General features: G+C 45.2%; 1 protein-coding gene across 3 annotated transcripts in view; it reads right to left on the bottom strand.

The window, feature by feature from the left end:
• Positions 1–11,043: 11,043 nt before the first annotated feature.
• PPP4R3B (protein phosphatase 4 regulatory subunit 3B) overlaps positions 11,044–26,679 on the bottom strand; it is an 820,721-nt gene continuing 805,085 nt past the window's right edge. For all 3 annotated transcript variants that reach the window (XM_069608059.1, XM_069608058.1, XM_069608060.1), the window contains exon 16: positions 11,044–12,251. In XM_069608059.1, the coding sequence (XP_069464160.1) occupies positions 12,162–12,251 (90 nt within the window). In that variant the 3' untranslated portion in view covers positions 11,044–12,161. The remainder of the gene's footprint in view (positions 12,252–26,679) is intronic.

Below are 26,679 nucleotides of genomic sequence, written 5' to 3'. Positions count from 1 at the left end.
ATGCTAACGTTTGCAAATCTATCTAGGCCCGACTACCTTGTTGCAGGGTTCCCAAAGACCAAACAGTCTCAGTATTGGCCTTTATAGATTGTAATGTCTCATCCACTTTCTTCCCAAAGAGATCCTCTCCATCAAAAGGCATGTCCACAACCTTAGATTGAACATCCAGACGGAGGTTTGTCGCCTTCAACCATCCTTGATGGCGTAGGACTACTCCGTTCCGCATCTGCTGTCAACCGGTGTCGGCAATGTTCACCACCACAGAGATGGTGTGAACTGAAGCTACCTCTTCCGTGCGCAAATGTTTAAAGGCTTAAACCTTATCTGGCAAGAATTCCAAGAAAGGGCCCAAGCTTGTACAGGAGAGAATGGCTGAAAGGTTGGCTGCCTTAATTGTAGTGGCAGCTGTGGACACAATCAGTTTTCCAAAGCCATCTAGCCGTTTCCTTAACCGGTGGCACCGCACATGGAGAAGATCCTTATCCGGTGGCACCGCACATGGAGAAAAGGGGTTAGCAGAGTGCTTATGAGCAGCTGCTTAAATGACAGTCTGGGCTAGGCTCACACGGAGGCATTTGGGAGCGTTCTCCAGCACCCTATATTTCTTTTCAAGCCTGCCTTTTCTTTGAACATCTGGAATATGAGTGACCAGTGTGGCAACAGTCATGGCGCCTAGATGGTACAGGAAAATCAGGAGGCAAGTCCTGGGGGACCTCAACAGGTAGTAGAGGCACCCTAGATTGCAGAGTTGATGACCAGGTCTGCAAGGTGGGTAATATTTCCATAGAGATCAGGTGGAGCAGGACCAGTCGGAGGATGAGGAAAACTAGGTGCATGAGGTGGTTGCAAAACTAGAAGCGGTAAGGAGAGTTTTTCCTCATCTTCCATGGGAAAAAGAAATCTTTGTTGATTATATGCTCTAGGATTTCTTCTGTAGGGACCAGGAATAGCTAGCGGAAAATAGGGATCCTGCATAAACAAATATTGCGTACTTCGACCAGAAGATGTGGTTATCATGGAAGACTAATTGAAGATGGTGCCGGTGGATGGAGCCTTGGGTCTACAGGTCGACGAGGCAGACTATCTTCGATGGCGATTTAGACAAGTGCTTTGCGGATGCTGAAGGTGTCCAGGCTTTCATGGATACTAAAGAAGTCGCCAATGTGGCCGGTGTAAGGGTACAGTAGTACGACTGACAGTGTGACTTGGTGGTTGGCAGAAACATATTTATATGGAGAAAAAAAGCAAATCCCATCTTGCCCCAACTCTAAGAGGGGTTTCCCTGCATCAACAAAAACAAAGGAATATGCAAGAAATGATAAGTTGCCCACTGTAGTGACTAACATACTCCTAGTCCCTAGTCCCCTTTCCTCCATACTGTATGGGCATCCCTCACTAAGGACATGATAGAACCTTTTTTAACCAGAAAAATAAACTTCCCCTTTAAATTTAGATGTGTGCGGGCGTGGCCCTGGGAGCATGCGCTCCCCTGACTCCGAACAGCGGCACGACTCCTCAGTCCCCTTTGAGGCTTCGACAATATTACGATTGCCCAATGAGACTAATTTTATTAGAGGGGAGGATGGTGGGAAGTATGGAGGAAAGGGGACTTTGGACTAGAAGTACGTTAGTCACTACGGTGAGTAACTTATAATTGCTGCTACGTCCTGTCCCCTTTCCTCCATACTATATGGGTGATTACAACTGAATGTAGCCCCAGGGTGGAGAGCTGACCCTCTTAGGAAAACAAGTTCCTTAACACTGACCAAATGCTGCATCCGACCTGGAACTGGCATCCAAGCAGTAGTGCTTGCAGAAGGCCGAGGGCGTAGCTCATCTAGCTGCCTTGCTGATGACTTGCCACGGAACGTGCCTCTGGAAAGCAACCACTGTGGCCTTAGCTCGGATAGTGTGGGCATGCATATTTGCTGGGAGAGGTTTGTGCTGCCCCTCGTAAGCCTTGTTGATGGCCATAAACACTCACCTTGCTATGGACGCCTGATAGCCAGGCTTAGAAACCCCTCCTCCAACCCCCGAAGGTCACAAAGAGCATCTGATTTGCAGACAGAAGCTCCTGGTACTGGCCAGGGAGACTGAGCATGCCTGACATCTAGACAGTGCAGAACCCTCTGAATGTTGTCCTTGGGTTCCGCAAAGGAAGTAGGAGAAACTATCTCCTCACTCAAGTGAAACGAGACCACTTTAGGTAAGAATGCAGGGTGAGTTCTAAGCACCACCTTGTCCTTTTGAAATGTAGTATAAGGCTCTGAAGCCACCAGCTGTCATCTGTAAACCAATTGAAATAATACACTTTCAAATGGCATAATTACTATGCCTGACAATTTACAAATATGGATTACCATGTTACAGAAATGCACAATCTGGAATACAGTGTGCCCGTGTTTAACAACTTTCTCTCACCACAATAGAATACAAAACAACGAAACTCGAGATGCGGTAAGACACTAAGACACTACAAAATGGCGCTCTGCATTTGCAAACACTTTGGACCAGACTCAAATTACCCAATGTCCCTAGCGGTCACTCAGTTAACATCATCCTTTTAGTAGGAAGTGAAAACGCTCACGCGTCCTCATCCGTGACGAAGAAATCAATGAGAAAGTCTCCGACAGGAACGAACAGCGAACCTTGTTTCTCCAGGCTGGAGTTAACACGAAGACGAGCACAACAAGCAGCAGTTCGTTCAAGGAAAACAAGTAAGCCGGCAGTACCATACATAGTTCTAATTACACGGCCAGTTATCCTTAAACAGTCTAGTCCAAGAGTTTTTAGATTATTACAATCCGCACTTTCTGTTACTATTTACAGAACGGCGAGGTGGATTATATTTAAAGACAAGTGTGGACAATACTATCATTATCATGTAGATGAAAACGGTAAAGGATTCTCCGTGTTACATGAAAATCTCCACTCTCAATCCACCAGCATATGCTAACATGGTGAGCATATTGTGATGCTTTTTTAAAAAAAAACAGATGAAATTACCGTGGAGTGCGACCCAGCGCTTTTGTAGAGCGACTTGGTCCCACTCGCGGTTCTTGTACACATAAAACACATGATTAGTTTTTGAAAAATTCTTTTGCATTTCTCTATTAGGCATCAGTGTCTAACACCTAGAAGATTTCACCAGCTAGTTGATCCTATACATCTTGGTTCAGTTACCATTGGCACTTTAAGAACACAGGTCAGTTGTGTTTTTGTTTGATTATTTTACAACCTTTTATAAAACCTAAATAGACACGCTTTAATTAAATTAAATATAAGTTCGATATTTTTATCTTTATTTCAACTTACAGGAAAAGTAAAGCTTGAAAATTGTACCTGAAGAAGGGCTGGTCCCGAAACGCGTCGTCCACTCTGTTTTGTGAGAACTGTAATCTCATGTGTTGTGATTAAGGAAAAACCAATGTTATAAATTTGTTTGTCTGTAATGACTGCATATTGCTGAAACCATTGTCTCGTGGAACGCACAAGTTATTTATTTATTTGTTGGAATTTGTACCTGTGATACAAACCATCTTGAAAAAATAGTTGTCTTGAAGTAAAGCAACTTAAATCAAATTAAACAGTATATTTTCTTTAAACATTAATACAATATTTACTGATGTTCAGATAAAAGTGCGCCCTGTGTTTGCCCACCAAGTTAATGGTGGACCTTTTCTCTAGTTCTATTGTATGGTCTCTTAGCCAAGACTCACACAGGAGCACCTAAATTGTAACATTAAGGGTTACTTTATTCAACCATTGAATAGCCACAGTTTGCAAATAATAAGAGTGCACCTCTACACCCCACGTTTGTTTCTGAAGCCAACATTGCCTGGATTTCGCTGACCCTGCATGCAGATGTAAGGCCCACCAGGAAGGCTGTCTTAAGGGTGACTAGCCTGATGTCCGTGGACACCATAGGTTCAAATGGTTTATGTGCAGGGTGCTGTTAGGGAGAATTCTCTGTTCAGGCTAATTTCCCAAACCTAGTGAGTCCCCCCCAGCAGCTTTGCTGGATTTTTGGGGTTTATTTTTTCTCCTGCTAAGAGTGAGGCTCTTTTTCTCCCACTCTTAGGCATGATTTGAGAATGTCCTTTGACTATGTAATGTGTTTTATGGGCTATGGGGTCTTTTACTCCATAGGGCCTCATGTGTTTTTGGTATGTGTGTTACACAGCACCCTCAGTGCAGTAACACATGGGTGTCATAGTGACCCCCAACATAGACTCAATACCCTGGGACTGACTACTGTCTCCCAGGGCATGTAAAGTCACCATTGGCTTTACTAGTCTTAAATTGTGAACAGAACCAGTACAAACCATCATATTGTGGAAGTACTGGTAGGGGTAATTCGATTGCCCCTGGGTCTGTTTTCCAAGGGGGCACTGTCCAGTCCCCCCCTTGTCGATTTTCTGGCTGGTGGCAGTGGATACCACGCGAAATAGTCCACCGGAATATTTCCTATGGGATTTTCCCATTCATTTTAAACGCACCACTTTTTGGTGCAATACTAAAGATACCACCGGGTTATTTAATATTTATTCCCCGGTTGGGTCTTTTTGCCAGGACTCGGTTTTAAAATGGCGTTTGTGTTCGCCTCTGAAACTCTAACCCAACTCGAGCCCTTTGTTCCACTTCTGGGCGGGCTTCTCCACAGAAGCCCTCCAAATGGTGCCACTCTGTCTGGGGTCAACACGATGTGTGGGAGGGGGATTAGGCACCCTGGACTGAGTTGCCTTGGCAACTCAAGTCGCACTCTTCTGCGATTGGCCCAGTGGTGAGCCGCCCGGCTCACCACTTAGCATGTTTGAGTGACAGCTAGGCTGATGAATGGGGGTTTTGCTGCATAAAAGCAAGGCTTTGGGTACTGGAACTTCAGACGTCGCCACAGGACCTAAAGAATCCGAAGAGGGGAGAAGCTGAGCCATCTACGACGACACCACCGGTGGAGCCCTGCTGTACGAACTCACCATTACCCCGACGACTGAGGAGATCTTCCAGGAGAGTCTTCTTCCCCTTGAGCTGGTGGGACCAACCAGTTCGCCTTTTTCGCCTTCCTGGATCGTCTCGTGGTCGAATCGCTCGTGGTAAGCACCCCGGCAGCCGGATAGCCACGCTTCACCACTACCGCGAATAAAAGGGTCGTACCTTTTAACCGGGAAACTCTGCGGCTGGTTTCTTCCCTGGCAGTGCAACGACCTCCAGCTTTCCTCCACGTCGAGATCCTCTCTTCCTCTGGACGAAGCCCCGACTTGCACCCGCTGCCAGGAACAACTGCCCCCGCCGGAGCTTCCTCACCATTTCAGGTACTGTGTTCCGCCTGGTCTCCCTTGCAACAGACTGTCCAAGGTGTCCCGTAAATCCTTGACACTCTATCCTGGGGTGACCTCGGACCTGCTAACATTACCTTTCTGACTTGATCCAACCTCTTGACTTTTCTGCAAAGACTGAGTGCATTTCCACTGTGTGATCTTGGGCACATTCCGCCTTGCTCTCACCAAGAGTGGGCCTGGCCTATGGACTTTTTGCTTTACAGTATATACTGCCTTTCTTGACTTGCTGTGGTTTCTTAAAAGTGTTGGCATTGTGTGTTTTTCCTATCCTGCCTTTTCTCTCTCTAACTAAATTATTGGAGTGCCATCTACAGTTACACGCTCACCTCTGTTTTGCTAAATAAGTGGTGTCTTAACCTAGACTTGTCGAATAATTAACTAGGGAGGTGTATATACATAGTGACTGTGTGTGAACTTGACATATTAGTGCCAGTGCATTTTCACAAGTGTGTTTTTAAATAAATTATATACTTTTACACCAAAGCTCTGGTCAGTGTTTGCTTGTTCTACTGTTGTTTACGCCCTATTGTGTATACTCTATATACTGCCTAACTCTTCTTGAGAGAAGTCTGACTGCTCAGCCACAGCTACCAGGTAAATCTGGGTGGTGCAGACTGCTACCAATTGGGTTTACTGCTTACTCCTGTAGTTTTAATCTTTTGCAGTGGTCCCTAAGGGAAATGCACAGGTTTCTGCCCAACAGGCGCCCTAGACCACATTGAGGTCCCACACCAGGTGTGGCTTCTTGATAGGTGGGTAAAGCTTGGTGAGGCCCGCCAGGTGTCTTAACCACAAGAAAGGAGGATGAGAATACCACCTCCTCCGAGTTCCTGCATGCTCAGATTGCCGCCAGATAGGTGCAACATGTTTCCACCTGCACCCCCGAGTGTGCGAGGTGTGCAGAGAAAGACAGCACGATGACCAGCGTGCAGGTCAATGGATCGACCTCCTTTGATTCTGTCCAGTGGCAAAACCTAGCCCATTTGCGTTTGTACTGGCTCCTGATAGCATTGCTCTGGGCACTGTAAAACATAGGGTATTGGAAGATCTAGTCAAACTGGTGGCAGGTTTCAATGTAAATTTGTTGGTGAGATAGGGCGGGGCTAGATTATTTAAGGCTTTGTAAGTGAGACAGATTGTTTTTAGTTCAATTTTTTGATGAATAGAGAGCCATGTACATGACTTTCTGATGGTTGAGATATGCTCGTGCCTAGGGATATTTAGTGCTGCACGAAGCGTGTTATTTTGTAGTACCTGTAGTTTATTAATTATAGATTGGTTCGCACCTAGGTAGAGACTGTTACAATAGTCCAATTTGGACTGTATAAGAGCCCTAGCAAGCGTAAGGCAGCTGTTCGTGGACAAGAAGGGTCTACAAGCTCTGATCAGCTTTCCCGTGAAGGCAGTGGCTGAGGCAGTCATATTGATTTGTTTGGAGAGGCTGGTGTTAGCATCAAGGTCAAAGCCGAGGGGTTTTTACACTTTTAACAATGGGAATAGTGTTCCCATCGATGATGATGCTGTTGTAAGTAGGGCTAAGTTTCAGCAGGTTGTTAGGTGAACCAACAAGGAGAAGCTCAGTTTTCTCATCATTCAGGCAGAGGCCATGTGTAGCCATCCATGCCTGAATGATGGAAAAGATTTCATTAATCCGGGTGATGTCATCTTCGTAGTTCCCTGAGATAAGGAGTAACTGGGTTTCATTGGTGTAATTAGTGTAGGTGACACCCAGATGGTCCAGTTTATCAAAGAGAGGCTTTGTAAATATATTATACAAAGTGGGCGAGACGCAAGAGCCTGGTGGGACACCACAGGTGATGGGAATGGGGTCTGCCGCTGCTACTGGTGAGAAAACCCTCATGGTTCTATTAGCCAAGAAAGATTGTATCCACATGACAGCAGGGGCGGAGAAGTGGGCTGCCAAGGAGAGGTGGTTACAGAGGATTTTATGATCAACCAAGTCGAAGGCCGCTGAGAGGTCTAAAAAGGAGTAGGATGGTGACGTTACCTTTATCTTTAATTTCATCAATCTGGCTTTTGAGGTCAACAAGGGCAGTTTCTGTTCCATGTTGAGGTCTAAAGCCAGATTGGCGTATTCCTAGCAGTTGGTTTGTCTCTAGGTAGTCCCGAATTTGCAGGTAGGCAACTCTGTCAAGGATTTTAAGCAGGAATGGGACCGTGGTGATGGGTCTGTAATTAGTGGGTATGGCCGGGTCTAATGATTGCTTTTTTAGGCCTGGCGGCCGGTAGCTGAAGCAGCCTCTGTACCTGCACTGGTACCAGGACCTTCTAGAGCCATCCTGCTCATGTGTTTCCTGGGAAAGAAATAACCTTTGCGGGGTGCGGATGAAAACAGTGCTCCTTCCTTGGGCCTGGACTTGTGCTTGACAAATTCCTTCAAATCCTCTGGAGGAGACCTTTGGAAAGCTCCCTCCACCTGGCTAGTCTGTTCTTCAGAGCACGTGGTGTGAGCGTTTTGCACGCGGCACAACCATCCCAGCCGTGGTCAGGTACAAGGCAGCGGAGGCAAAGAGCATGGGGGTCAGATGTAGCGAAGAGCCCCTCGCAGGCTGGACACCTGCAGAAGCCCGCCGACGTCGACATGTTCCGGGGAGGAGCGTGGCGTGAGAGGACAGAGGTATCTGAATAAAAGACAAGAAAAAAGAAGACAAAATTACTTCTCCAGGGAAGAGCGCATGTAATTACTAGGCCGGAGGCCTAACCAAGGAGCACTGGTGAAAGTGGTCCGTTCCAGTCAATGCGGAATAGAGGACGGAGGAGTGGCACTGATGGGCGGAGTTAGGGGATCACATGCTGCAAGGGCCGGACACCCACGCACATCGAAATTTAAAGGGGAAGTTGATTTTTCTGGTGAAAAAGGTTCCATCGCTCGTTCCTAGCGAGGGACGCCCATACAGTATGGAGGAAAGGGGACGGGATGTAGGAGTATGTCCAAGAACTAAGAGTTAACTGCCCTGTGTCAAAAACCTATTTCCAACCTTTACTTGCAACTAAACTAAAAGGAGTTTGCTGTCCTCTTGGTTCAGAGGAATGACTCCCTTCTTCTGAACGAAGACACACACACACACACACACACACACACACACACACACACACACACACACACGGGGGGGACCTACTCACTTTCCCTGGTTCCCTCTTGGCTCCTTGCACTGCCAAGAGAATGCGTCCCTTCTTGTGGCATTCCAGGCTCTTTCAGCTCCGTATCCTGCCTGGTTTCACAGCCATCCTGGTTGACTACCCTGCCAGGTACTGTGACTAAGATCAAGGAGGATGCTTTTTTTCATATGGGTGCGAGTGCCAGACTCCCTTCTCCTCTTTACGTCTTCTGATAGAGTTGGTTTAATTTCCTGCCAAGTACTCTGTGGCCTGATGTATCCAACAGTCTCTTCACTCTGGTAGTTAGGGTCCCACTGCCTGTATTTTGGGCTTTTCTAGCTCCTAACTTAACACCAGCTTTCTCTGCCCCCTTATCTCTCAGTCTGTGAGGGTTCTGGCTCCCTCGGAGCTGCAGTCATCCGCGTGACTCATGGGGCTTGACCGAAATTTCTACGGTCTGCGGCAGCTCTGCCGTGGAAATCTTCCTACCGGCAGTACTTTCCGGGCTCCAGGGACACCTGGAGCCTCTCCACCAGCTCTAGGTCTCTCCCTATCGCCAAAGGTCGGCTCCAGTCCTTTTGGCTCCCTTCTCGGACTCCTGGTCCTTTTTCGGCTCCAACTCAGTTCTCCGCTTCCTCTGGCAGTTCCTCCAGGAAGGGCTCGACCACAAAGCCATTCTTCCCTTTTCATTGTATGTTTGAATTCGGCTGGCTCAGGTTGTCTAGTCTGTTCATGTTGGTTCTGCCGGATATTCCACATTTCATTGCGGTGCCTCCACTTCTCAGTGGTGATACTCAACTGTTCACTGGGTTGGCAGTGTTGTTCTTCATCCCAGTTTGAGTGTGTCATCCCCAAGCAAACCATACTCTTCCTCGTCTCAGTATTTCCAGAGGGAGTGGTAATATCTACCCTACAGAGACACATGGAAGTGTGTGGCGCAGGTTAAGGTAGGGTTAATGGATAGGGTAAACGGGTGAGATAGGTGGTTTTGTATGGCGGACATACTGCGTTCTCTACAAATAGTCGTTGCTGGTCCTCTTGAGGGTATCCAGAGATAATATATCCCCACCAATAATATCGCCATATATATTTTTGGGGTAAATGGGAGCAGGGGTTGCGGGGGTGTCCCCCACTCCCTTTAAAATAATAGTGTTGGCGGGGGTGTCCCCCACGGGTTTAATGGGTTAATATCACCTAAAGAAATATGGCGCCATTCTTGTATGGCGGTATTTTTGCAGGGCTATTAACACATGGAACCATCATGAGATCCTCCCGCTGAGTCCCACCCACGGGGGACTATCGGGTAGCTGGCTCACTTCCCTGGCCTCATGAGAAGGCCCCCCCCATGGAAGCAGTGATTACATCTGGGGATTCGTCACACTGGGGAAAGTGACTATGTGTGGATTGATTTTGGAGTTTTTCCCTGTTTCAGAGGGGCAGCATGGGGAAAATGGCCCTTCTTGCCATGAGACCTCGACCTCTTGGAAGAGGGAGTACATGCTCTTGGGGTCTATGGTGAATGGAGGCCCGACGCTGAATGGAAGCTGTGTCTGAAGTCATCGTTCCCCTTACCGAGCCAAGTCACTAACCTTCGAGGTCTGTCCTTTAGGGTCTTGAAAAAGTGACATATGGAGCATGAGTTCACATAATGCTTCGGATATGCTGGTCTTCCAAAAACATTTTTTCAAATGGCAGGTGAAGCATGCCTTAAAAAGGCACTTTTTATCCCTTGGATCGGCTATGGCATTAGAAGGAAACCAGAGAAGGCCTGGTGTTCGTTGGACTGAGGCGTGCTGGTGTGGACTTCTCCAGAGAGAAAACCGGGAACCCAGGAGCCTAAAACAAAGACACCAATTGTCAGGATAGTTTTGGTGGCCAATAGCTCCTGATTTTTTTTTTTTAGTGGTAGAGGACTCCCAAAACCTGAAAGTGCAGTCAACACTTGAAGTGAGCCTGTAGTGGAGGAGCGGTGGTACATGCTGCCAATTGACTGCAGGGCAGGATGACCCAAAACGACTAAAAGAACACTAAAGTGGCTGCAGTTTTAGAATTCAAATAAAAATTGCTGTTACCGAAGATTCCCAGCCTCACTATGGTGAATATTCATACAGCATGTGAATCAACGAAAGATCCAATGGTGGAGAAGGCCAACATTTCAAACAGTAATGCACTATAGAAAACATTGGATCCACATTTCAATTTCAGAATTCTATAGTTTAATAACAGCAATAATGGGTAGACATGGTGTTATAAGTGGTAGGGAATACAAACTAACTGTTTAATGGAACATTATACTGAATTTCCCAAAAGCCAGCTCCTCCTTTTCAAACGGAAATTAAAATGACCTACACAATTCGCAGAAAGTAGAATTTTAGTTGACAGGGTTTTCAGGAGAAATGCAACTGTAGCACATACAAGGATAGGATGTTGACTGCACCTGCATTATTCATAGAATTTTCAATTTCAAAGAATTAAATCAGTTTGGAGTATTTCTTCCGAATTTTCTCTTATCAAATAAGGTAGACCCACCATTAAAATATTTCGTTGATTTGATGCTCTTCGAAAAGAAAACTTCAGAAAACAGTTTGCCTCAACTAAATATTTATTTTTTGTTTGCAATTCATTTACAATCATGGAATGTGCTTTTTTAATTTTGTTTTAAAAAGTAGCTTTCACGCACTACCCCACCGAAATAAATGGTTCATGTATTGCATGTTGATCTGTGAAATATACAGGGATACTGACTGATGTACTTCCCTGTTCATCCATTCTAGTTCAAAATGACTTTCAGGTGCAATAAAAAATAACACTACTTTTAGCAGAAATTAGGTCTTTGGGTTAGTGTTTCTAATAACCACAAGCATCTAATTTCACTTTGGAAATAACGTTTCGATGGCAAAGAATTCTTCAGCAGACTTGCAAGAATAACAGTAAAACTCTTGATGAATCTTCTGTGTTCTTCACACATCCAGTCCGGCTTCCATTGGGGCACATTGAGGCACTAATCGAACATTTAGTTATTGTGGATACCATTTAGGAGCAACTGCACCTTCACATGAATAAATCTGAAATTGCATTCAGAGAACAATGCTCTTTACAACTCTGTTCATTCGGTCTCCAACTTTCTTATAAAAACACTGTAAAATGTTCTGTATTTTAAATATAAAACTCAACATGCACTACAATGCAGTGTGCTCTCCCTCCAATAATTCCACTTTGTCCATTTTTAGTCGCACTTAAATAATGGTCCCAATGTTATTTAAAACTTTAATAGAAGAATATTTTCCTTCAGTTTTAAAATGAGGCAATTGATTTAAAAAAAACAATCAACTGGGACAGCACCATTGCAGATGTAAAATTACTGGGTTTGCAATTAAATGTTTCCCCCTGAAGAATTTGGGGCAACCATACAACACTGGCCTTCTCACTTCCCAAATCTAAGAGTTGCTTTGCAGTGAAGCAGTCCTCCAGGTATTCATTGCTAGGCCTTTGAACTGCCTGAATGTCAAACTCCCTAGAGGCTAGAAAGGGATGCAGTGTCTTGAAGCTTGTTGTTTAGAGAACCAACTCCTTTTTAGCATACAGAGTTCCTTCAGCCACTCCTCTGATTTTCATTCAAGGGAGAAAGCTTTTAGACTAATCTCAATGAACAGGTTTGATCATTTGATTAAGACTGCACAATATATGCTCTTTTTCCGATCTTTATGAACCAAGACGCTGCCTTTTCCTCGGAGATGCATCTTCCTCCTCCTCGTCATCGTCTGGGTAATCCACTAGTCCAACTAAAGTTCCCTGTTTGTAGCAAAAGAAAAAAAACATACATTTATAAATTGGAATTACACCTGTGTATAGTAGTTTTGCTATTGTAAAACATTTCAATCTGAACAGACTAATCCGAATACAGATATATATGTATATTTTATCAGTCTTGAAGGGGTTTGTTGCCATTTAACCTGCATGCTACCATGGTTTGCAGAGTATCAATACAAATTCAGCTGACATATCTCAAAGGAAAACATGGTGGTTGGTATTCAAACATTCCAAGAAACCATTTAAAAATAGACTGTACATGGGCAAAGTTTAAGATCAGATGAAGGAAACCATGTAAATGAGTGAGATTAGTGAAGTGAGAGTAAAGAAAGAATGATTAAATCACATGAGTCCAACAAAGAAGAATGTAAACATACATGATATGTGATCCACCAAAACGATGACAAACACGTAATGCGGTCAAAGTCTTCAACAGGGAACTTCAATGGGCCTCAATTTAGTAAAGGAGTACTCAAAAACAAGTTAATTGCTGCAAGCACACCACCACCAAAATAGACTGAAGTCCAATATAAAAATTAACGTTTTCAAAGAACAAATTACTTACCCCGGTAATGTTCTTTCTGATGGATGTTCCTCCCATGGACCCCTCATCTTAGATATATTCTCTTGCTTAGCAGCACTCTGAAACTTTCCCCCAGCAGGGGGGCCATCATGCGACCTGGTGTGGTCGATCCTTGAGTCGTGTGATTCGAGACCGGATGAGACGTTGACATCAGCATAAAGGCACGCCAGGTATCCAGTGACCTCAGCTGTAATTTTTCCTATGCATGGCCATGATCTGGAGTAAAGAGCAAAAAATTGACGCTTAAGCGTTAAAGGAGAGAGCCCTCGAAGAATCGTAGGAGGAAGCTCCTTAACTGTGGGGTAGGTTGGGAAGGCGAGGAAGAATCAGTGGGAGGAACATCCATCAGAAAGAACATTACTAGGGGAAAGTAATTTGCTCTTCTAATGGATGGAAAGATTACTCATCCTAGATAGACTTCTTATAGCAGTAAGGCATCACAGAGGAGGGAAGGCGCATACTCCATGGCAATTAGGTCATCAGCTGTTGACAGACAGTTCTCCCAAAATGACTCATTTGTGGAACTGGTATCCAGGCAATAGTTTTTAGCAAATGTGTGTATGGAAGACCTCGTCGCAGCCCGACAGAACCTTTACAGGTACACCTCTCGAAGAATCGAAGTAGCTGCCACGCCCCTTCTGGAGTGTGCCCTGAAGCCTTCAGGAATTTCCTTACACACTGGTGTAGAATTCAGATACATAAAGCACTAGCCATCTGGAAATGGTTTGCTTTGTTACTCTTGCCAGTTTGTGCCCGAGTTGCCAATACAGAGTTGGTCCTCAAAACTAAATTGCCTTGCTCTAAAAAAGTACAAGCTCAAAGCCCTTCTAGTGTCGAGCCTATGCAGCCTTTCTTCCTCCTTAGATGGATGAGGCAGGTAGAAAGTTGGCAAACAAATTGTTTGCAACAGATTAAATCCTGATAACGAAATATTTAAGAAACAAAGGGTGTACCCTTAGTCCCCTTGCCTTAAATCGTAAAAGGTGGTTTGCAAGACGAAGCCTGCAACTCACGCTTGGGCGGAGGATATAGCGACCAAGAAGGCCTTCCATGAATGTAATCTCAAAGGGCACACATGTAATGGCTCAAATGGTGCAGCCATAAGGAAGTAGAGTACAAGGTTTAAGTCCCATGTCGGCCGGGGGGGGGTGGGGGGGGTGGGGCAGTAGAACGCAAGGTGTTAATCGTGCCTTTTAAAAAGTGAACCACCAAGGGGATTGCGAAGTACGACCCCTGTTCTGGCATGCACTTAAAAATGGATAGCACCGCTAAATAGCCCTCGCTGGTGGCAACCTTTAGACCTTGTTTTACCAGATGAAGTAGAAAAGGCAAAACCCTTCAGATGTATAAAAAGGGATACACACATCCTGTGCTCTACAACAGCTACAAAACGTACTCCAATGGCAGCAGTATGGAACCTCGCTTGCAGCCATTCTGGCCTAAAGCAAAACCTGCATCACGTCTTCCAGAAGGTCCCGATCACTGTATCTTGGGCGTTCAGAAGCCAGGTGTGCAGGTTGAGTGTTTCAACTCTCAGGTGAAGAACCAGTCAGAGAGAAGGTCTGGCCTCCGGGGAAGAATGTGGAGGACAGATGGCCATATCCAGAAGGTCTGGGTACCATGTTTTGCTGGCCCAGTCCGGGACAATCAGGATCATGGTTGCTTCTTACCTCCTCATCACTTCAGGAAATACAGGAATCGGTGAGATCACATAGGTGCTGAAAGTTCCAGTCCACTACAAAAGCGTCCCTCAATTGCTCATCTCAGGGGAAGATCCCTGGACCAGAAATGTTTGCACTTCTTGTACACGCTGGATGCAAACAGATCCACTTGCAGAGATCCCCCACAGGGCGAAGATGTCTAGAAAACCTTCCTGGCACGCTCGTGGGAGACCAAGCCTTGCCTGCTCAGAGCATCCCACCCCATTTTATGCTCCTTCTCATCTAGATGAATTGCTGATAAGCTCTTGTTCTGTAACACCCACAACCAGAGTTACATCGCCTCTCTGCACGGGGGAGTTGCCCTACACCACCTCTTGTTGGTGTAGTGCATGGCCATTGTGTTTTTCGCCATGATCAGGACAGTCTTCCTCTTGTATAGAGGGCAAAAGGTCCATCAGCGCCAGTCACCCTCAGCTCCAACAGGTGTGTTTGACATTTTGTCTCCGCCAGGGTTCACACTGAGCTCACCGTCAGCTCGTTCAGGTGAGCACCCAGCCTTTTTGAGATTCGTCCATTACCATAGTAGTCTCTGGCCACGGTTGCAAAAACAGTTATCCCGCCATAACGTTCTCTTTGCGAGCCCACCACAGGAGATCCTGAGCGACTCTGCTCGGGACTTGAATTAAGTCTGTCATACTAACAGAGAACGGAGACCATTGAGATCTGATGGTACATTGGAGCAATCTCATTCTCAATCAGGGCTATGGCATCAGAAAGATGCAGGATGCCATTTCCCTGAGCAACCTTAGGATGTCTAGGGCTGGCAGGTTTTGGCATTCTGGAATCTTGACACCATCTGTTGGATGTGTAAAGCCCCGTCATCGGGAGGAAAAGCCTTGCCCGAGGGGGAATCCAGGACGGCGTTGATGAGTTGAAGCGTTTGAGAAGGTGTCAGCTGAGACTTCTTTAAATTGATGGGGAAGCACAGTCTGGTAAGGTGTGATTGAGATGATTCAAGGCTTAATCCGGAAACCACGGACTGATTAAACAATCGTCCAGGGAGGGAAAGAAGTGAATCCACCCCTTTACTGAGACTGGCTGCCACTACTGGCAACAGATTGGTGAAAAGCTACAGGTAAGCCTGAAAAGGCAGAACTCGAAACTGGTAGTGAGTATTGTCTATGACGAACCTCAGGTACTTCCTGTGCTTTGGTTGGATCGGCACATGAAAAGCAAGTATCCTGTAGGTAGAGGGACACCAACCAATCTAAACATTCCTGGGCTTGGAGGATCTGCGAGAGTGCTACTATCTTGAACTTCTCCTTCCTGAGGAACCTGTTGAAGTGCCTCAAGTCCAATGTGGGTCGCAGACCTCTGTCCTCCTTTGGGACCAAAACAATAAATTGGCGTACCACTGCCTGCTCTTTACCTGCACTGATAACAACTCTATGGCACCCTTTTCCAGAAGAGAGGAAACCTCTTTGCAATCTGGTGGGTGCCTTAAAAAAAGGGCAGCAGTAACATTGGGAAACTACCTGCCGTGCCCAAGTATCTGTAGTAGAACTGCACAATTCTGGAGAATGGTGTGACAGACGCCATCCTACTGTTGTAGAATGGCAGAAGTCCTCACCAGAGGGGACATATGTGGCAATGGTCTGTGTTTTACTGCCTCCACCTCTTGAAGGTAGAGAGAAGAGTCTTGGACCTTGGAGGGCGGTGGCCCGCTTTCCCTTTTGGCCATACTTACAGTACCAAAAGGGCTTCATGAGGAAGATTGAGTAGGCTGTTTTTCCAGCGCCCCGAGGGGCTTTGCTGCAGCTCTGCAGTTTCTCAAGGCTGGTCCAAATAAGTGTGACCCATCAAAGAGCATGTCTAGGAATTCTTCCTGCACATACTGCACAAAGCATGATTTTCGTAGCCAGGCAAATCTTGCATGACATGAATCGTCTGACACATTCAGCCGTGTTGAGTCCTGGCTGTAGTGCTTGGTGCATAGCTTCTTTTCCATCTTCCATAATGTTGAAGAAGCCATCTCTCATTTACGGATGTGCTCAGCCGCCTCTGCAATGACATACCATAAGGTGTATGTGTATTTGGCAAGTGCACAAAGGGGGTCAGTGCCTTAAGAGCCATGCTGCCCAAGGCAAATACTTTTCTGGCCAGAGCATAATATCTTTTGTCATCCCTGTTTGGAGGGGTGGTGGGGGGAGGGGGATAAGTATGCAAAGTCACACTCTTCTATTTCCCTTGCTGCAGGGCTCCAGCCTATGGCATCGGCCACCTTTGCCATCATCTTTCAGTATGCCACACTAGGGTAGCTCTGAAAATCTCCTTGAGGAAATTCTATCTCTAGAGAGGTGTATAGGCTGTTTGTGTCATGCAAAATGGAGGCCAGATTAGCCATTTTATTTTCCTCCATCTGAAAACCCATAGGCTCAAATGCAAAAGGAACCAAGTTATCATCTTCGTCGAAGATGCCCTGAAATGAGGACAAAGTCCTTTGTCGATTTTGCAGCAGACCCAGAAGTCGAGTGGTCTTTCGACTATCTTTGTCGAGGGTTTTCACCTCTCCCAGGCTTTTTGGCACACAAGGAGGTTGGTGTACTACGTCCCTGCCGGTTTCTTCGGGCGTGGTGCGCTGTATGGTCTTTTTTTCCCCCAGAGGAAGAGAGAACAGGTGAACCCGCTTTCTCAAAGACCCGCATGACCACTTTTCCATCAAAGCTGTTTTAGAAGTGATGCGTATGTGTTTTTTCTGGTGACAAGTCCATGGACGAGTGACTCCTCTTCTTCGATGACTAATGACAGGAATCACTCCTTGAGTGTGATTTCTTACAGTACCTCTGACAGTTTACTTTCCCCGGGCGATTTTTCGGCCGCAGAGAATTTGTCTTAATTGTGTTTGCATTTTGACGATTTCGTATTCTGCGACTTTGAAGTCCACACAATCAAATCCCGTGAGGGTCGGTTAGCGACCTTTTAGCATGGCAATCACATCACTTTTTAAAACTCGAAGGTTTCTTAGCCAACAGTCAAACTGAATTTTTCAAAATAGAAATGCGTCAATTTCTCAAAGGCGATTAATGTGCTGGGCATGCAGAAAAAAGGAACTTGGGTCACTGGTCGCTGTGTATTAATGCTGACTTCGATGTCACATCCGGTTTCGAAGCAGACCGCATGAGGATCCTTGAAAATAGGTCGCACGACGGTCCCCGCTTGGCAAAAGATTCCCGAAAGGGCCGCTAAGAAGGAGAATATATCCAAGATGAGGAATCCATGGGAGGACACTATACATTAGAAATCACTGATCACAAAATTAACTGATTTTCCATTTAAAAGTGCTCAATCATAATTAGCACCTAGGACTAGCGACAATACTGAAATTATTTACTAGTTGCGCAACCAATTGGGTATGTGAAATACCTAGTTTTCCCACTTGGATATTCTCCACTGTGTCAATATAATTTGTCTGGAGCAAAAAAGTTAAACAGCAGCATACATACCTGTGTTATTCTCTGATGGTAATCAATTACCTGACTAAGTCAACAATATATTGCTGTTCAAAATGTTACAAAAACTAGTTGAGTACATGGAAATGTTATATAACCACTAAGGCACTTTTCAGGGGCGGGGAAGACTCTGTACTCACACAAACAGCACCAACACCGATAACCAAATGGGAGACCATGCCACCAATCAAATCACTGCTATTACAACCTCTTCAGGCATGACCTTACCCACGCTAAACAGTCTGCACTCTACAAGGGACAAACATTCTGCCACCGCCAGGAACTACACAAGTCCGACTTTGGCTGGTAAACTCAAGTCTGGGGAGCAAGGATAGCTCAGGGGCAACGCATTTGTCTTGGAAGCAAGACAAGGTAGCGCAACACAGGTTCGAATCCCGATCCCTGCGCTTAGAAACAATTTGTTGGAATGAAGCACATTATAAAAGAACAATTATAGTTATGGGCAGAACAATGACTAAAGAGCTGCTATACATCAAGAAGACACCAAATAAAAAAAATAAAACCTCAAGCCGGATACCGCCATAGGATGGTTGCCTTAAACTTAAAACCTAAATTGACTGTCTTAAAAAACATGCAAGATTGTGCATACTCTACAAACCTAATTCTAAACAGAAGGCTACCTCCTAAGAGAAGGGAAATAATTATTTAAAAAAAAAAACTGCTGAGCAGAGAGTCATTGTTGTGGTCCTTGATAAACGAAAAGGAGGCATATTAACTACACCTTGATGCCAATTATTACCAAGGATTTAGGAATAACCCCCGCCACAGGCTACAAACTATTGCAAAACCCTTCAAGTCTGCGCCAAACAGTATTGGACACACCCAACATTCCATACCAGACAGACTCCTGTAGATTCACAAATCCTATCCGGGGACAATTTATCCACCTTAATCCCCTGGAGATGGACACAACAAGCTTTGTACAGGACAGCGCATTTGAGCAGGAAGACTCAAAATATTCAAAGTGTACCACCAAATGCACTCCTGCCCATGTTGGATGTCACCTCACTTTATTATCACATACAGGGAAAAGGGACTTTGCAAATGCAAATGTATGTGCAAATCTATGTGTGAAACAAAACACTTACAAATTGTGAATGTACTACAACAAATTTTGTGAGACAAGCCAACTATGGTGGGACTTTGATTATGTTCACTAAAAAAGGTTTTGTAAAATTATACACTTTGGTTGATTAAAATAACCCACTTAGGGTTTTCTGACTCTCTATGGTGTAAATTATTGTATGAAGGAATTGTTAGTTACATTTTGTGAACTGAATTAAGTGCATGACAAACAATTAGTTGTCAAACTATAAGTTAACTAGAGGTTATACAACTATCTTAACTTCAATGAACATTTGTATTTTGAAATCCTAATATAAGCCTTTATAATAATATGCTAAACTTTGAACAGCAAGCAGTGGGACCTGTATTAGACCCCACATGCCGGCAACATTAATGTTTTTGGGATTGAACTCCCCTTGGAGTGCACCAAGGGTTGGCATGTAGCAATACATGCCCTCTTCCCTAACCTCACTTTATTAGAACATTGCACACGAAGAAAGAATAGCTGCATGCCTGAAATTTCTGTAAAAAGCTGCCAAAAGCTGCCAAAAGCAAACACACTCCAATCGGGTCTCTCAGACCTCTTGAGTTGGGCGTTTTCACACTTTTGACTAAATGAACAACAGTTCCTAGAAGAGGGTAGTAGCAACAGGCAGACCATGGCTCCTCAATGTGAAACTTTTCATGGCACACCTGGAGTAAGAGCTTTTACAACATCAACACGCAAACTGATCGCATTTTCCTGATTTGTACAGAAGGCAAAGATTCTACTAAACATTGTTCCATGAATCACTGAAAGGCTTCCATCACTGCATTAAATCCAAATCCTGTTGTGGCAGAGCGTACCGTGGCACTTGGAAGATTTACGCTTCAGTGGTGTGTACTCGAAATGACTTGATGTGGATTAATTTAAGCCCGGAGTCCAACATTGGACGTGAACCAGCAGTGTGGTTATGAAATAGCGTGTTACTGAGATATCTGTTGGGGTTTTTGGCTACACGAGGCCTCTGGCCCGGCACTCGCCCTCGCACTACCACCTGGATACTCCATCACTAGACAAGATCGTCTCTCCAAAGGTGGAGGTGTAGCAATTATTGCCAAAGACTGCCTTTCTATCAGGAAGGTAGAGAAATCCTTGCACAACAGTGACTACCTCCAAGTCAAAATTAACCTATCTCCCCAATGTACCATTGCTGTCCACATGGTCTACCGCCCCCCCAGGCCCAACAGGTGACTTCCAAGCCCCTCTCATCCACCTCCTCTCTGACAACCTCAAAAATCAATCAAAAGCCATTCTCCTTGGGGATGTTAACCTAGGTCTCCTGGACAAGAAGGACCCAGCAGCCAAATCCCTTGACTCAGCCCTCAAGGCGCTGGGGTACAATAACACCATCTTTAGCCCAACCCACACCCAGGGCAGAACCCTTGACTGGATTGCGCAACATAACTGCCCACTCATCATCACTGGAAACTCTCCCACCCCATGGTCAGACCACCACATCACCTTCAGCATCCTCACCACCTGCTCCACCACCCCCCCCCCAACCACTGCCACCCAGCCTTGCCAGAAGCTCCCGCCAACTCACTAAGGAAAAGCTACTGCCTTTCCTCCAAGGCTCAGCCTTCAGACCCCCTTTCTCCACAGACCCAGGAACACTTGCAACAGCCTACGAAGTTGCCATCAAAGCAGCCATTAATTCCATTGTCCCCCCCCTTAAACTCCGTAAGTCCAAACCCACCACCCACTCCAACTCCTGGTTCACCCCGGACCTTCTTGCACTCCGCATTGAAAAAAAGGTTGCTCTCACTCAGTGGCAAATGTCTCACTCCGACAAAGACAAGATGACTTTTAAATCATGCTCCACTAGATATAAAAAAGCAATCACCCTAGCTAAGGCCAAATCCTTTGAATCCAGAATCTCTGAAGCACAATCCAGCACTAAAGAAATCTTTGCCATTTTTAGGGAGCTTGAAACACCTACGCCTGCCCCCCAGAACTTCAAAGACAAGGCCTGGTGTGATGCTATACAAACAGCCATGAAAAATAAATTGAGCCTGCTCCAAAACAAAATACTAGCCACGAAGCAAGTCCTACCCAACACACACACCCCTGTCCCACCACCAGCCCCGGACCCCTCCCCCAACTTTTCTCATTCAAACCCATTCTAGAAAAAGACATCACCAACATAATGAGGAACATCAAACCCTCCAATTGCAAAGGTGATGCATGCCCAGCCACCATTATCAAAGACTGCGCTGAAGCGCTAGCTCCTTTCCTTACAGCCTTTGTAAACGCCTCCTTTGCTACTGGGAAAGTCCCTGCCTCCCTCAAGGAAGCCTAGGTCCGCCCTCTCTTAAAAAAAACAACTCTCGACCCCACATCCCCCAACAACTATAGACCTATCACCACTGTCCCTTTCCTCTTCAAAATACTGGACAAAGCAGCCTACCTGCAGGTTCAACACTTCATTGAAGAGAACAAACTCCTAGGACTCCGCCAATCAGGTTTCCGCCCCAGACACGGGACTGAAACCGCCCTACTTGACCTGAAAAACCAAATGGACGATGCCAGAGACATGGGCAAACCAGCACTTCTCTTACTTCTTGACCTATCCGCGGCTTTCGACCTCGTGGATCATGACGTCCTATGCCACCACCTCTCCTCTACTGCCAAATACTCCCCTGAAGCCACAGCATGGATCACTTCCTTCCTACAAGACAGAACCATGCAAGTATTTTCGGATTTAGCATCCGCATCACCAACTATCATTCTCTGCGGTGTGCCCCAAGGCTCCTGCCTTTCACCCACCCTCTACAACATATTCACACGACCACTTTTTCTCATCCTCAACGCCATGGGAATTTCATACACTAACTACGCCGACGACACACAGATCCTCCTCACCCTCACTGGCAACTATGACACTGACTCCATGACCCTCAACAACCTCTACAACACCATCCAAGCCTGGATGGCAGACAATGGTCTATGCCTCAACTCAGACAAGACTGAACTCCTTTTGGTAGGCTCACCCGACACGCTGAAAAATCTAGACTCCCATTTCAGTCATTTCACCATAGACTCCATCAAAATACCTGTCTCAGAATCAGTCAAAACCCTTGGAGTCTACTTGGATTCCAACCTATCCATGGATAAACAAGTCAACGCTATAGCCTCTGCAGCTGCATACCATGCCAAACTTATCAACGCAGTCAGGCCCTTTCTCTCCAAAGAGAACTGCACTAACATAGCCAGAGCCATCACTCGATCTAGGCTTGACTATTGTAATGTACTCTTTCTAGGCACCTCCAACAAAAACCTAGAGAGGTTACAAATCATTCAGAATAGTGCTCTCCGGGCAGCCCAAGGCATTGCCAAAAGAGAACACATCTCGGAGGCCAGAAAACTAGCACACTGGCTCCTAATAAAAGAAGATCATCTTCAAGACTTTGACACTGACCCACAAGTGCATTCACCTTACTGCCCCCGACTACCTCTCCCAAAGGATCCATCCCGTCTCTTCTACGAGGCCAACCAGATCACCATATACTAACATGCTCTCTGTGACATTAGTAAAAAAAGTCAGAGCGGGCGGATGCAGCTTCCCATATCTCGCACCCACTCACTGGAACGCCCTACCTCCCACAATCCGAGGTGAGGCCTCCCTCAGCACCTTCCGCAAAACCATGAAAACCATCTTATTCACATAAGATGCCTCGCACCAGTCGAATACATCTCATATGTTCCTAATGCATAAACTGTATTGTAATGACCAACTGTACCAACCAAAATGTCAACTCTATGCTTTGTCGAATTCATAATGTACCACTGAATGACTATGCCTGTAACTAAGCTCTTGCAAGTAACAGCGCCTCAATGCCCATGGGTTACTTGCGCGCTATATAAATATAAATAAATAAATTTATAAGCATGACGTGCACTTGAAGGACTTGATGTTTCAAGCTTGAAGCAACGAATATGTAGAAGACAGTTGCAGGAAACTTTATAATCAGTCAAAGGTTTTACACACCCCCACACTTTGGGGTTTTTGTCCCGTTCCTTGAACTGTTGGTGTTGAAGGAATCCACTTTTCTAACAAAAATTCCCCCGATGAATGTTCCGTTAATTGAAGACATTGTGAACAGAAACATGTTGGGATCTTATTTTCTGAGACACATGTTGAAAAATGTATTCTATATGTAGGGTCTTGGTCATATGTTGGAATATCTATTATGTGATGTATTTATGATTTGCACAGGCGATGTCCTTCAATGTAAGGGTGTTCAAGGGATCAAAATGGGCGATTGCTTTTACAAAATGTATAAATTCTTCTTTTTACTGTGAAAAAATATATTTAAGAAAAGAATATTAAAACATGTGAATGAAATTTTAATGATGTATTGAGGCTGTGCAGGACATTCATTTGAATATCAGTCTGGCCCCCACCCACAAGTGCCGTCCAGCACCGAAATACTAGGCAATTCTCTGACCAAGACAGTATGTCTTGTGGGTTGTGGTTGTTGTGCAAATCATTTAGCAGGAGCGAAATGGCCCAAAATGCCAACGGGCAGGAACAAGCATCTACACAGGATAGGTATCCGTCCAAACCACACAATTTATTATCTACAGTCATCCCATCACTGTTAGGAACATTTTTCCCTTTTTGCTACTTTTTCAGCCTCTTTCTTTGAGGCTCCCAGCATATTTGCAGTCTGATTTGGTTTTCTTACTTTCAAATCTTTGTAGCAAGTGTGGTACCTTTTCCAACTCCACTTGCCACTACATCTGTTCTTTGTGCAACACTGATTAGCCTTACAGCCGTCAGTGCAGAGAGACCCTGTCCACATTTCTGTTTAGAACTACTGGTCTCTATGGCTACTAGGACAGAGGGACCCAGTCCCTCCTTTTCACCCTGGGTGGATTTTCCAATCAGGCAGCGAGTTTCTGACTGGCTGGAGAAGTGCCTTATTTTTCGTAACCTTATGGGCACTATGGTGGATCTTTCCATTTTTACCTCAAGGTTGCCTTTTGTTCAGTATTGTGGCCACAATGGCATCCTTACGGTTAACGTCAGTCTTTGTGAACCACTGACTTTGACAGTCTTCCTCCTGTTCAGCCTTAGCAATGGAAGTGAAGGCGCATACCTTTTCATGTGCTTTGTCCAGAGCTCAGGATGGGCATGTGTGCTTTAACAGTGATATACGTTCAGGTTTTGCAGTTAGTTGACAGTAGACCGCTATGCCCCTTTTCCAAAGCACAGAGAACCTTGAAGGGCACTGGTACCAAACTGCAACTGCTAAACCTAAACAACGGTAAGGCAAAGCTCTGCAGCTTCCCCATGGCCAGAACTGGTTTTCAGCTGGATATCTTCCTTGTGGCCCTCCAGATGATCCTGGGACAAGCAGATCTGTTCTGGCTGGGAATGCCTGAAAATACTTATCCTCATTTGAACAAGCGTGCCTTTTTAACAGTCATCCTCGCTGGCTGCATCTTGTGGGTGTCGCAGCTAGTAGGATTTTATTTTCGTCTAGCAATGTAAAATAGCCGACAGAGCAAACCTGCAGCCATTACTGTGGCATTGATACTGTACCCGCAGCCATGTTTAGGCAGTTGGCACCAAGCAAGAGGATTGGCTGGCACGCACGAGTATCAATAAGGCTGTGTGAGCATAATTTAAGCATTTGTCTGAGGCACAGGTACCCCGCCCTCCACCTCTCCCCCAACTACATGTCCTGCAGCTTCAAGAAGGCATGCCTAGCTGCATGAGAATTTGAACAAGGATAATTAGTGCACTAGATATAAAATCAGGCCTTGTAACATGTGATGCAAAGATGAGGTATGTGTGTCACGAGGGCTGGCCGAATGTAATTGTACCAGTCTCGAATGGTGCTGTAAAGATATGCCCTCCGATAAGGTGGTTTTTGTACCATCCTATATTGTGGTAGCTACAAATAACCCTAGGGGGAAGGATAAAACACCGGACAAGAAAAGGAAGAAAAACCTCTTAAAAGTAGGTAGCATGGTCAAAGCCATCAGTCTCAACTCCAAGGTAGGGGGTAATATGCCGACAGATACAATTAGTCCACACGCAACTCTAGAAAAAACACCACACATATACTGAAAAACATGCACTATAATAAAGTCACATATAAAACCATTAGTAAAAATAAGTACTTAACACTAATATGAAGTGTTTAGAAGATATCAGTATATTATAAAAACAGTAAGGCCTATACAAGCACTCTCCTAACACCAATGTCTATATGGGGGTCCTTTGACAAGGGCATGCACCCAACATAAAATAACAAGGTTTGGCGAGAATCAGGATACCACACAACCTAACTAGTTCAGTACCTAGTAGTGCACAACTAAGTGCAGGGTCCTAAAGACACATCCCAACCCTAATACCTGTGAAAGGCCCTAGACCTGGTGGCCAGAACCTAACATACATGGAGGGGCATGGGAAACAAGTTCATCCTGAAGAAAAATAGATTTACAATTCGTAAGGGCTAAAACACAATTCCCCATCCATTTAGCCCTCATAGGGCATTACAAGAGTATTAATGCCCAGTTGCCCACATAAAGGATGAAACCATAGTACACTATCAAAAAGCTTTAAAGTCATTAAACATTTAGTAATAGTTACCTTACTGCTCCACATTGCTGCCAGTGGCAGTTACAGGGTTTACGGTACTTTTACCACAGCGGAAATGAAAGGGACGATTTTAAAATTCATATAAATCACAGGCAAGTACAGAAAAGGTAACTTCGCTGAGAGCTCACTGAACCCCTGGACGATCCAGAAAACATGTATAGGGGTAGGTTAGAACCCCAGAGTCACTTTAATGAGTGGTCCAGTGTTAGTTCAAAGTTCCATAGGATAGAATGGAAAAAGCTAAAGGTGCATCCACATTACTGCAGGCAAGTCTGATGTAGCAGATGCTGCAACAATCAACCCAAGGAGTTTCCAAGTAAGAGTTCCAGAGGTCATAAGATGTATCCCAGAAGAAGTTACAGAACAGGAGCACCCCTCAATGCAAGTCTATGGGGAGTCTTGGTCAGGACTCACCTCTGAGAAATCACTACCAGGGCGCAGTGGGGAGATGACCATCATCAATAATCACCTTCCTATCACCCCAATGTAGATATTCAAGTCGATGGCCAGCAAAAAGATGAAAGAAGCAAAAAATACAAGCAGAAAATGCAAAAAGTGGAGGGGCCCCAAAAAGTGGCCCTGGAATTGCCTTAATAGGAATTATGACTTAACACCCTCCAAAGTCAAAGAATACACCATTAGAAGTCTCAGTGTTGATGTAACAGGCTAAATCATCATATTTACTTTTTTGTACCATTATGAACCCACCCCCCTCCCCCAAAAACACGGTTTCTGTACAAAGGAGGCAAAAGTTTGAGATGGGGATACTCTGCAAGTTTCCCAGTCAATTTCTGTACACCTTTACAGTAATAAATCTGAAAATTGTCCATGTGCACCCCTCTGCGAGAGCAAACATGGTCTATTGACCGGTTCTTTGGGATGGTACCCACTCGAGGGTCCGCAGCCACACTTTAG

The sequence above is a fragment of the Ambystoma mexicanum genome, chromosome 4q (assembly GCF_040938575.1).
Source record: "Ambystoma mexicanum isolate Mex_15411 chromosome 4q, UKY_AmexF1_1, whole genome shotgun sequence".
Classification (NCBI taxonomy): domain Eukaryota; kingdom Metazoa; phylum Chordata; class Amphibia; order Caudata; family Ambystomatidae; genus Ambystoma; species Ambystoma mexicanum.
Note: the sequence above shows the minus strand (reverse complement) of the source record. Positions and strands in the feature narration are given on the sequence as shown.